This window comes from Aulostomus chinensis, chromosome 5 (assembly GCF_037954235.1).
Source record: "Aulostomus chinensis isolate RoL2024-O1b breed Wild chromosome 5, RoL_Achi_v1.0, whole genome shotgun sequence".
Classification (NCBI taxonomy): Eukaryota; Metazoa; Chordata; class Actinopteri; order Syngnathiformes; family Aulostomidae; genus Aulostomus; species Aulostomus chinensis.
In genome coordinates, this window is record NC_141324.1 from 14,401,824 (window position 1) to 14,414,361 (window position 12,538).

The 12,538-nt window shown below is 41.3% G+C and overlaps 1 protein-coding gene across 2 annotated transcripts in view; it reads left to right on the top strand.

The window, feature by feature from the left end:
• The window catches only part of pik3r2 (phosphoinositide-3-kinase, regulatory subunit 2 (beta)), a 37,145-nt gene that overhangs the window by 5,020 nt on the left and 19,587 nt on the right, over positions 1-12,538 (top strand). For both annotated transcript variants that reach the window (XM_086203350.1, XM_086203351.1), the window contains exon 2: positions 1,535-2,398. In XM_086203350.1, the coding sequence (XP_086059476.1) occupies positions 2,080-2,398 (319 nt within the window). In that variant the 5' untranslated portion in view covers positions 1,535-2,079. The remainder of the gene's footprint in view (positions 1-1,534; positions 2,399-12,538) is intronic.

A 12,538-nucleotide genomic window follows, 5' to 3' on the forward strand; every position in this document is an offset into this window, starting at 1 on the left:
CACTCTGCTGCATCGTGCTCTCATCATAACTCTTAAATCTTTATGAAGAAGATGATAGTCAAACTCACGACGGTTTGCAGTCTGAATGTCGTGGGGGAAACGGGGTAATCTAGACTAAGGTTCGGAAGCATGCACTTAGGTATTCAAAGATGCTAACCGGACGTTTCGGTTATATTTTCTGCTTTCACTTAGTTAAATTTTAGTATCAACAATGCATCGCTCAAAAGTGCTCATTCTTGAACATCTATTAAATTATTACACAACATCGGGCCTCGCAAACCAGGCCTGTGGTCATGTTGATTTGGGTGTTTTGGGAAATGGCCCTTAATAGCCCATCAGTCCCGGTATAGAAAACCAAAACTTGCACCCACTTTCCTGCCTCTGTCACCCTCTCCTTCTACCTGCTGCAGCTCCTCACTCATCCTTTCACCCAGGTTAACAGCATCGTTGTCCTTGGTGGGTCGACACACCGCAGACGTTGTACCTAATCTGGGTACCCTAATCTCTCCGTGTCTTCCTCGCTTCCCCTGTCTCGTCTCTCAGCGTAGTTGCCATTTTGAAATTGAACTTTGTGGCTTTTTTTTTTTAAACATTTATTCACATCTTAGATGCCACAGCTAAGACGCAGGGTTTCTTCATATTTTGCTGCTGATATTTTAACTCAAGCGTTTCCGACGTTTTCAAATTGAGTATCGGAAGAATTTGGTTCATTTTTATGTCGATCAAATCTGTTCTTTGTGGCAATAATACAGCACTGGTGTTTGGACTTTTACCAGGCCGTGAGAATCTGGGATTTGGGTCATGAAATGCCCCTTTTGCTGAATGTTGTGTGAATTTTTTATGCATGGAAGCATTTGCTCTGACGTGTTGTTTTATGATACTGAGCTTGGCTCCTTCAGACGACTATCCACTCTGTGTCTGTCATCTGGAATAGACTTGGTATAGTATGATTTAGATGTTTTGACAGAATGAAGCCAAAAATATTTCTGAGGCACCACAGAGCTGCCTTCTGTCTCTCGACGGAAAAGGGAACTATTGCAAAATCTTTTTTTCAGAAAATTCGAGTTGCCCTCCAGTGGTGCTGCAGATCTATCTTTGTGTTGAACCTTCTATTTTGCATGAATTTGTTCATCTGCCGTAAGTCGAACATGTGAAGGGACGTTTATGTCCCAGTGAAAGTTCATATGGGAAACTGTGATGCATCAGTTAAGGCTGTGTGTGTGTGTGTGTGTGAATGTGGAGTGGAGGGAATGAAGGCTCCTGTCCAGGGACCCGGTCTGCTGTTGGTTATGACGCAGCAGCATCATCCGATCTCTCTGTCCTAACCGAAGACTGCACAAACGCATGAAGCTGCCGCCGCTCGCCATTTTCATGCACAGATTTAAGCGTTGTTTAATGTAGTTATCGGACGTTTTACATATGTAATTTATCGGATGCAGGCGACGCTTAACGGACGCTTTTTAAATTTTACATTTTTTATCAACATTGTTTGTTATTTCACGCTCTTTTTTTCTTTTTTTTTTATGTCATGCAGGTCAGTCATAATCCCTGTCCAGAATATGTGGGAGCTTTAGAGAACCGAAGAGGATTAAAGACCAGCCCACCCTGCCTCTCCTTCTCCAATCAGACCTCTTCGTTTGACCGTGAAGAGCCAAAACGACGCAGGGCCCTCGACTGGCAAACCTTTCACTAGGCTGCTCCAATAGCACCCAGCCACCAGGTTTTCGCTGCTTGTAAGAGCATGTTGCCAACGCTCTCCCTCTGCTCCATCATTTGGCTCAACCGGGGCATCAAGCTGAGGAAAGTGCACCAGTCCACAAACACCGGTCAGGTCTGAAGCCATCGCCACCCAGACCCAACAGAGCACTACCTTCTGGACATTTGAAAATGCTTCTAAGCTTCGGGTGACTCCCCCTTCTCCCCTCACCCCTCCCCAAAGCCACTGTACAACATCAGAATTTAGTGACTCAATAACCTATTTTAGGAGGATTTCTGTAGAGCAGTTGCTGCAGAGGGACTCGGGCTGCACCATCTAATCCTCTATTCAGTGGCCATTTTGAATCCTGCATCCCCAACAAAATGGCAGCAGAAGGTTTCCAGTACCGTGCCCTCTACACTTTCACCAAGGACCAGGAAGAAGACCTGGACTTGCAGCCAGGTGACCTCCTGATTGTGAGCAAGGCCTCCTTGCTGTCCATGGAGAACTACCATGAGGGCTGTGTGGAGCAGCCCGAGCACCTGGGCTGGCTCCTCGGCTACAACGAGCGCACCAAGCAGAGGGGGGACTTCCCAGGGACGTATGTTGAATATGTGGGCCTTGTAAAGATGGCGCTCCCATCCAGTCAGCCCAGGTCCCAACGACCCCTCCCTGCTGCCCCCAGACCAGAGACATCTCAAGGTAAGAGAACCTCTCAGATATATTTCAAATGCTGTCTGTCTCTCTGTCTGTCTGTGGGATTCGTCAGTAGGGTAGAGGTGGTTAATCATGCACTCACAGAATAGAGAAGCACATTAGCAGAGGACCTTATGATCTATTGTTACAATATTATCAGGAAAATTGGCAATGAAATTTTGTTTAAGACAAACATAAAAATATTCTTCTCTTTATTTTCCAGAATCAATGAGCATTTTTTATTACCATTATTTTCAATATTCTACATAAACATTTAAAATACTTTTCAAAAAACTTACCTTAAAATTTTATGCTTAATTTTCAATTAAACACCTTTTCTTGCTCAGTTCAGAGTTTTATTTTTTAAAGCGTCAGGTTACATACAGTCACGCAAATTTTTAGCGCTGCAACAATGACAGAAACGATAATTTGCGTCATTAATTAATCTGCCTATTATTTTCATGATTGATGAAATGTAGAGGTTTTTTGTGTTTGTTTTTTTTGTCGATAAAATGTATAATGTGAGGTGTTCGAGTTCCATCCAACAGTTCAAAAACTCCAAACTCTGAATTTTCTGTCAATGACAACAAAGGCAGCAATCCTAATGGTTGGAATTCTGGAATATTTTGTTGCAGCTCCATGAATTTGACTTAGTAACGAGCCTTAAGACTGCAGAAGCAGCAACTCGATGTATTTCATGTATCAACTTCTTGTTTTTTACAAATCCAAATATTTTCATTATTCTTGTGATGTGTACATTTTTTTTTAGTCTCTTTTTTGCTATCACATCTTTTGCAGTTGTTGTTATTGTTGTTTTTTTATATATACTTGAATAGTTCTTTTAAGTTTTTCCATATTGTACCACATATGAAATGTCACCTGAACAACTCCAAACATTTCTGCTAGAGAACAATGCCAATAGAGAGCAGTACATTAAAGCCCGGTGTGTGTGTGTGTGTGTGTGTGTGTGTGTGTGTGTGTGTGTGTGTGTGTGTGTGTGACATAGGAAACAACACTGCAACAAATAAATGTTCCATTTGAAATGTTCAGTCATTATTAAATCCATTGCAAAGGTTTTTTGTCCTTACAAAACTACAACAATACAACTACAATGAACTGCATGTCTTTGATTAGTTTGATTTAATTTGGTGTGAAACGTATTGAGGATGTGGAGGGAGACGACAGCAGTGATCAAACTCTTCCTGTTTGCTTAGAACATTGAAGAAAAGGAGGAATTTCACATTGATTTAGGGTTGAAAATCGGAATACTGAATATAAAATGTGGCATATCGAATGTTTGACCTTTAGTCATACTGATATTATAAATGGTGTATTTGTACAAAGTCCCACCTACCCCTCTTTGCAGACACACTGATATACACAACATCGAATGCACCAGACTCGCCCACACTGTAGTCGTTATAGAGAGGGGGCTCACACGTATGGCGGTGGCCTAAATCTGGCCCTTGAGTCTACCACGCCATACCTCTGTGGATGCACAGCTAATCAACCTCTGCTGAATAAGAAAGGCCTCATCTGTCCACTGGCGTGTTTGGCGTAGATCCTCGCCGTCTGTGTGGTCCTCTTTACATCTCACTGTAATGTGTGTCTTTCGCATCCAACTGCATCTGCGCTTATCTGCACAAAAATGTCCGCTTGGCCTCAGCTGCCACTTGTTATTGATCCCCTGGATGGTGGAGGAACTTTCAGGTGCGTCTGGACTCAGAAATGCTGTTTTGACTAATATTTAGATAGGTGTGTTTGCGCTTGTTTTTTTTTTTGGGGGGGGGGGGTATACGGAGAGTCATTCAGTAGTTCAGGGAAGTCGCATGTATTCCCTCAGAGATAAATATCTGTCTTTCACACCTCTCTTCACTTATGTGATTTTTGGGAAAATAGGCACATCTTAAAAGGTCTTCATGGTGGTGAGAGCCTGTGTTCAGCTGCCTTTGAATCCAACTCAAACATTCTCTTGGCGCGCTTGCGTCCACCTTAGCCAGCTCAAGTGAAAACTTTGATTTGCTACCAAAGTCCTTCCAAACTTCACAGATTTCCATCAGTTTCTCCTCCTTTACACTTTTGGCTCAACTCTTTTAATTTATAGCTACCTAAGATGGGATCTAAGGGAGAAAGGAGCACGGTTCCAAAAATTGATAAATAAAATGTTGTGTGCTACTCTGCATATGAAACTGTACATTCCTCCTCCGTCAAAAGCTGTATTCTCTGTAATCCCCGCTTGCTTTTTTTGACAGATGGCCTAAGTACTACTCTGAGCACGTAGGCTGTGAACTCTGCATTACCTCTGGTTCAGCCAATTGGCTATTCATCGTGCACAGAAAAGTACACTGGCCCCCTAGACTTTTCAGATTCAAAGGTTATTGTAACTGCATCACAAACGTGTCCAAAACATATCACATGAGATTTCTTCTTGCCAATAATATAATAAAAACGTGAGCATGAAGAGTGTGTGTGTGTGTGTGTGTGTTTCAGAGAACAAGCACGAGATTTACTTTCACTGGCTACAGGCAGGTGAGGGGGGACAACAGTATCCTGGTGCTTTGACAGACAGTGAGACAAACCAGTTGGGCAGCAGGCGTTGGGGCCTGATTCAGAGAGACAGTAGCACCATGTGAAACCCAGAGAGAGAGAGGTGGTGGTAGGGGGGGTGGGGCGGCAGCTGAATGAAGGATACCTTGGTCAGGCCCAAATTTTACAAATATCACTTTCATTTCCCTGCAGGAACAGAGGCGACCACAATGAGTGGTCATTGTATGAATAGAGTTATTGTCAGGTTAGACGTTACGCTGTTCACCAAGGTCGCAACATTTGCCATGGAGGGCAGCACCGTCACCCGTGGGTTTGAAAATTCACCTCGTTCAAGGTTTGATCTCAGTGTTAGCTTCAGTCGTGTTGCTGCTCAAAATCGTTTGGGTTGGAGCTGAGCAGTATATCAAAATTTTATCGAAATTGTATTTTGGCCCTGTGGAAATCACGTGAGGTGACTCTGAACTAGAGATACACCAATCAGTATTTTTCCGTTCTAAGTCTTTTCCAATATGCTTTAGTTGTTCTTTTTTGAAATCCCTATTATTATTATTGTGGTTACTGGCACATTCAGCCAGATAAAGATGTGGATTCCTCCAGTTTAGAGGCGCTTGAGAGTTTGTAATCAGACGTTGTGGGGCAGTTAGCTGTTGTTCGCCATCAGTCACCAGTTAGCTTCAGACTTGGTATACGTGGCACACAAACATGGTGCAGGACGGAATTGGTGTCTTTGCCAGCTCAAGACCTCTATTTGTGAGTACATGAAAATACCTTTTTCAGTGAGGTGCTGTGTTAAAACACAAACATTTGTTAGGTAAAGCTGCCTGTAAAAATCCCACCCGTAATCATTTCAGCAAATGTTTCTATTAAAATGAATAATAATGCTGGGATCATAATTGCGTCTGATATTTTGAATAGTCTTACAATTACAGCACCAGTCAAATAGTTGTAGTTACATATTCCTTCCCCAATATTCAGCCCTAATTTGGGTATGTTTCAAGTTTGTAGATAATTCACAATAAACCAATCAGTTGTATGAATTGGTTCTTATAATTTCTGTCATTTATTGAGTATTTACCGCCGGTCTCAGTCCTGTGTTTTGTCCCGGTCTGCTCTACTGACGGCCTGTGTGGGTTTTGTTTGTTTTTTTGTTTTATGGTATTGCGACTGACACTGAGGCTAGAAACATGGATTAGCAATGACAATCATTAGCCAAACACGACGTAGACGACATTACGATAGCGGCCTCTCATTTTTTAGCAAAGGTAACCCTCACTTTTACAAGATGAAATGATAAACACCGCTTGTCTTTCCGCTACAGAGTATTATTTTGAAAGTTACCTTTCACCACACCTGAAATGTCGATCATATTCTCTGAACATGTTTAAGGTGACGTTTCGATAAAGAATGTGAAAATGTAAGTCTCCCGACCCACGGCTCACTGTGGAGCCATGATGAGATGAGCATTTATTTCACACGGCAGTACGGTCAAAATGACCAACACGTTACGAACTTCCTCGTCGTTTTTAGTTTGAATACATTTAATTTATCAAAGTCTGATTTATATGCAAATGTGTATTTTTCAAACTTCATCCTACTGGTATTTTTATTTCAAAGAAATTTGACAAAAAAGACAGTCATTTTCAGGCAGGCAATTTATGCATTTTTCTGACTTACAGAGGGAATTTTTGATTGCAAAAGGGAAGAAAAAGAAGTAAAAACACGCAGTTGGAGGGTGGGGGTTGGGTGCAGCGTTGTTGACTTGCGTCCCGGTCCGGTGTCGACACGCTCGTTCGTGTCACCTCTGTGATTGTCAGGTCCGTGTGCACCGCTGTCACCTGCACGTCAAACCTGATTCATCCCACCAGACTGGTTTCATCCAGATCCTGACTCCTGCATCCTCACAGGATAAAATGGCAGATATCACTGATACTAATTAACACTATTTCTTTTTCTTAATTCTTTCCCAACGTCTGGATTATTTGACAGTCCAGAATTAAACTTCACTCTCTTGCACCAGTGATGAGTCGCAGGCTTTTGTTGTTTTAAGAATTCAAATAAAATATCACTTCTCCTCTCGTCGTATTTCGTGAGCAGCTCTCCACCAACTAAACTATTTAAAAGGCTCGTTTTTCATATTGAGAGGGGGGAGGGTTTGATAGACGACGTCGTATTTGTTGTCAATATTTTGAACAAGGCGAGGAGAAGTGTGTGTGTGTGTGTGTGGGGGGGGGTGCAGTAGGGACCTGGGACATGAATTATAAAGATTACAGTGATTGCTTTGATTTCTAACCAAGATCTTTACAATGTGAACATCTACCAAACTTCAGCTCAATCTGGCCTTTTGAGACCAAAGTACACTTTTTGTGACAAATTGGGTGGTGTGTGTGTGTGTGTGTGTGTGTGTGTGTGTTTGGTTGGGGGGGGGGGGCGATACCGAGATCTCAACTTACAACAGAAATTATTCTACAACCCCCTTTCTTTTTTTCTCTTCTCCTTTCTTTCTCTCCTCTCCCTGGCCTCACATAAACTGCCTGCTGAGGTGAACCATGGCTTGGCATGTTTGCAAACTCCTCCCTCCCTCCCCTCCTCCCTCCCTGATTCACATACACGTCTGATACTGTCTCTGGGCAGCTATAAACCATGTACGCGGGGCCAGTTCTCAGAAAGGAGAGGCCTCAGCTCACTCTCTGCGCCTTACCAGGAAAACACTTTCAAAGAACCCGTGGTGGGGGTGGGAGAGGGGCTGAGACAGTGTAGAAAGAGAATGGGAAAGAAAGGGAGGGAGATGAGGGCAACAGTGCAAGCCAAGGCCACCCGATCCAACTGCAAATATAGGAACCAGCTGTATTTGGTTCCTGGAGTTTTAGCAAATATAGCATGATAGAGTTTGCAGAGGTACAGCAAATTTTATTTTCTGGAGCATTTCAGGGCAGCACATTAGAAGTTGTTTTACCGCAAGATGAACATGAACAGCCAACCAGAAACAGAATACTGATTGCTGTAGTCAGGAAAGAAAGGCGTTCAACACTGGCGTGTAGTTCTTCTCTACTTCTTCGTGTTCTGGAGCTTCGATTGATTGGATTCTCAGTCATTCCCAAAATAATTTAAAAGCTGGAATTCTGATCCGTCGCCACTGATTTGACCCTCAAACTAATCATTGAGCAATTTTGAAAGAGTATCTACTTGAGATTATTTTGACTGATTGTGCATTATGATTTGCAATATTTTATATAATTCTTCCCATTTGAATTGAGAGATGAATCCATAGGTCAGCTGTGATTTTTGTGTTAATTCGTATTAGACAATTTTTCCTTGGTCTGTAGAATATGCTGTGTGGACAGGACATGCAATATTTCATTCGAAGATGTACTATAAAACGCAAATTAGGGATGGCGCTCACAGTACGATACGTATCACCATGGATGCTTGGTCACGATACCATTTTATCACAATATACTGTATCATACCATGTGATGTGATACATATAGCAATGCTTTTCATAAAATACTGGACATGTTAAAACAGAGCTGAAAATACAACTCGCTCAGTCGTCTAATATGTACATCACATTGTGTTGATACACAAACTGTTAAAACTGCTTTATTCTAATTTATTAGAACGATTCATGCACAGTTGTACTTTATTACTGAAAACACTAATGTAGCTGCCATAATGTCATAGTGGAAAAAGAATTTTTTTTGTGTGTGTCAGTGAAATATCATGAAAAAAAAATGTGATATGTTGCATTTGAATTTTGTTGCACAGCCAAAATTGTTCTGTATTTCTCGTTTGTAATTCAGAACTGCGTTAACATTGACGCTTATACTATTCTTTCTGAGCTCTGCAGTTAAAATCATTTTATTTCTTCAAATGTATATTTAGATAATTAGATTTATATCATAGATGTGTAATGATTAGTTGAGGCTTTGCTTGGTTTAATAATATAGACATCTTAAATTGGAATTATTTATTTGTTTAGTTTTGTGCAAAGGCAAGGTTTTTTTTCCTCTCTCGTCAGGAGTGTGTAGTTTTTGCTGTACTTCTAGTCAAGGCTTTGTTGCACATTTCTGCAGCGGCGTCACGTGTGTATCACCTGTGTTTGGAAGCATGTTGTGGGAGACGGTGTTGCTGCCCGTGATGCATGGCCTGTCTACTTAGTTGGGATGGAATGAAGACATGTAGCCATGAAACCTGACCAGCAGCGTACACACAGTTACACACTGTCACACACCATCCGTGAGCCAGACACCAACTGGTCTTGTCACCACTGTACAGAAGAAACACATGCTTGGAGTAACCGGCGTGGCTCAACTTTATCCTCGTTTGTTTGAAAAGTTTTTTTCCCAAATTAGTGTGCCGGTGCCCTTGGAGGATCGTGAGATTACGTCTGATGAAATAGCACTGATCATATTAGGAAAAAAATAAATGTGTGGAAATTTCAAGTTAGGCTTTATTGCCCAGAGGGGAGAGTTGGAAATGAGATCTGTTGAGCAGGAACTGTCAGTGACGGGCAGAGAATACCATTCCCCATGCTACGAGAGCTAGCGCCTCACTCCTGCATCTGATTAGCCTTCTATCGGTCATGTGCGTTGGTGTCTGATGGCGGGAAAATCACTACTTCTACATGCACATCACTTTAAGGTAATAATCCAAATAAGGTGTTTGTATGTGACACAACTGTGGGAATATTCCTGTTGGCATATTCAGAAAAAAAAGTCTTTGTACATCGGAAAATAACACATACAGTGAACCTGCTCCACTTCCAGTTCATTGCTAGGCAACCTCTAAACTTATGGTTCATGTAAGTTGTATTAAACACATAGATGAAAAAGATAAAAAGGCATCACTGTAAAAATAACCAACAAATAGCTGGTGTATGAAAGATCCACTCTGAGTTTGCCTCTGGGACATTATTATCATCGCGTTGTTGCTCCAGCAGCGTGACATCTCCTCCGTTAGCGTTGTATTGTGAATACACCTGCATGCATACACAGTTGGGCACAGATGCACCCAAATGAATGAGCTGACACAAACACATCCAGTTGCTGCAAGTTAATGCAACTCTCTCTGCTGACTGAAATAAAGTTGCATCACCATATTTCACTCATGCGTACACGTCAGGAATCACTACTTCCTTCGTATGTTTGCAAGCAGTAAACATGTTGCATGGTTAAAGTTGATTAAAAAGTTTCAGGGGGACGCATGCAGGTGTTTCTCCTTGCTTAAAGACGCTGCTACAGCCTCCATTATTCTTTAAGCATGTGAAGAGTTTGACAGTAGCTTGAGTGTGAATGTCTCCTCCTGGGTAATCTCGTTGGACTCGGAATGACTGACTTCTGCTTTCACCAAGCTAGTCTAGTTTCAGTTTTTGTTGGCATTGAGGTATGTAGCAGGTTGTGCCTTAACGTTGAAGTTTAGATGAGAACTTTACTCTCCACAAATTGGAAAACTATTGCTGGTTTCACTAAAACCAACACAGATCACAAACTAAAACAATGAATATCTGTTAAATGGTCAAAGATGTAACAGTAAATCTCAGACAACAGAAACACAGTTCAAAAACCTGCTGACATCAATAAATAAGTGCATACGTTTTCTCAAACTTGAAATAATTGTTTTGATTTTTTTTTTTTACTTGTGGTAAAACAATGTCTTGTAGATGTTTAAAGATGCTTGTAGCATCTGAATTCAAAATGGGGCATACAGTGCCATCGATGGTATTTCATCATTTAGTATTTGGCTTTTTTTTGGAATATTCTTCCCCTCCCAGTCATGTAAATGGTACCTTCAGAACTGAACAACACGCCAGTTTGTTCCTGTGTGCTGATACATAAGCTTTCCTTTTTAATTCTTATCTTTCACCATGATCCCTCAGTAAGTGAAAATAGTAAAATATTTATCCCAGTGGTCGCTGGCAGGAGTTGCTGCCCAGACTTGATTTTTGTTGTTAGCAACCTAAAAAAGTTTTGTCAAAGAGGAAACTTCGTGTTTTTATTTCGTAAGAGATGATGTGGAAATTATACAGCTGTACTGATTGTGGTAGTTCAGCTCAACTTTAGTGACCCATTCAGAAAAATCACCACAAAAGTGAGAACAGGAGGTGAGGTGAGGACAAGTCAGGGGTTGAATTGGACCAGTGAAAGCCTGTGAATGAATTCACGCTGTATCTCTGCACTTGAAGAAGCTTCAGTTCTGCTGCAGAGCTGCGAGAGGGAGAATGCAGCACAGCCAACTACGTATTACATAAGCATACTGATGGAGAAGATTCAGAACAAATATTTTGCTCCACTGAGCTTCATTTCGTCCAGTCTACTTTTGTTGTCTGCTGCTGGAGCAACTCAAAGACAGGATTTTCAACATTCATCCAGCCTTCACATGTTCAGCTTCATGTTTAGAGAGTAGACGTTACTACGGAGACGCATTCAAACCAAGATTTATTCTGCAAAGCCTTTAAAGTGAAGCTGGAAACAATGAAGAGATTTCCTCTGTAAAAATTTCTAACAGTGAATGCATAATTTGGATTTTGAGGCATCAAATGCACTACCTTTTCAAAGGCAGGACTGTTGAGCTTCACTCTTGTCATATTTTTTTCTCGATCTTTGGCTTGATCTACTTCTCCCATCGGTGATGCATTAGGGCATGTCAAGTCTTATGGCTGCTTCCCAGTGTGCAGGCTGCCAAAGAGAGAGGTTATGTAAGGGCAGGGCTCAACCTTAGGGCTTGTTTTCACCTGGACAGTCGGACGAGTGGGTCGCTAATCTATGGAACAAATTGTTTTATTGGAGGTTACAAGATAACAAAAGTTGTCATGTTCAATTCCAACCTAATTTGATCCAGCCATGTGAGACAACAACATTCTTGTAAATCAAAAATGGTTTGACACTCCTCCTCCTCCTCTTTCCCCTCCTCTTCCTCCCCAGAGGTTAGAGCTAGCAAGTGCCACAAGCCTTCAGTTGATTACTCACATTAAAAGTGTTTTTTAAATCACAAGTTTACTGAATTTTTATTATGATGTGCAAGCGATGCCTTATCAAATTAAACATGCATGCATTTACATTTATTTACAATTTTGAGCATATTACAAAATAAATGTAGAATCAATTGATGAAGTGAAAGACTTTTATTTTGGGGTTATTTTTACTCGTGTTATTTCCAATCCAAACAAACTGCGTGGAGAGAGCAGTGCCAGCTGGTGTACAGAAGCCTGTCATGTTGGCAGATGTAACTGCTTATAGAACGGTCATTTACATAAGCAACTTTCTGGTGAAAGTTTTGTTCTGAAAACTGAAAGGTCAGACACGATGACAAGATGATCTAGTTGCCTTAACATCCAGGCCAATATGAATTTCTGGTGAGGAAGGAAAAGGTTTTGGCTCCAGTGTCACAAGTATATTTAATATTGAAATGAAGCTTGATTCACTTCAGTATTGTCAAGCAGTTCATTTGCGGTGATGTTTTTGTATCCAGTTGGATCATACCATGTGCAGACAGGACCAAGGGGCATCCAGACAATCACAACATTGTGATTATTGTGCTAGAAATTGCAACATAATTGCAAAATGCTACAATGAGTCCACTTGTTTGGTAGAAGCTGGCTAG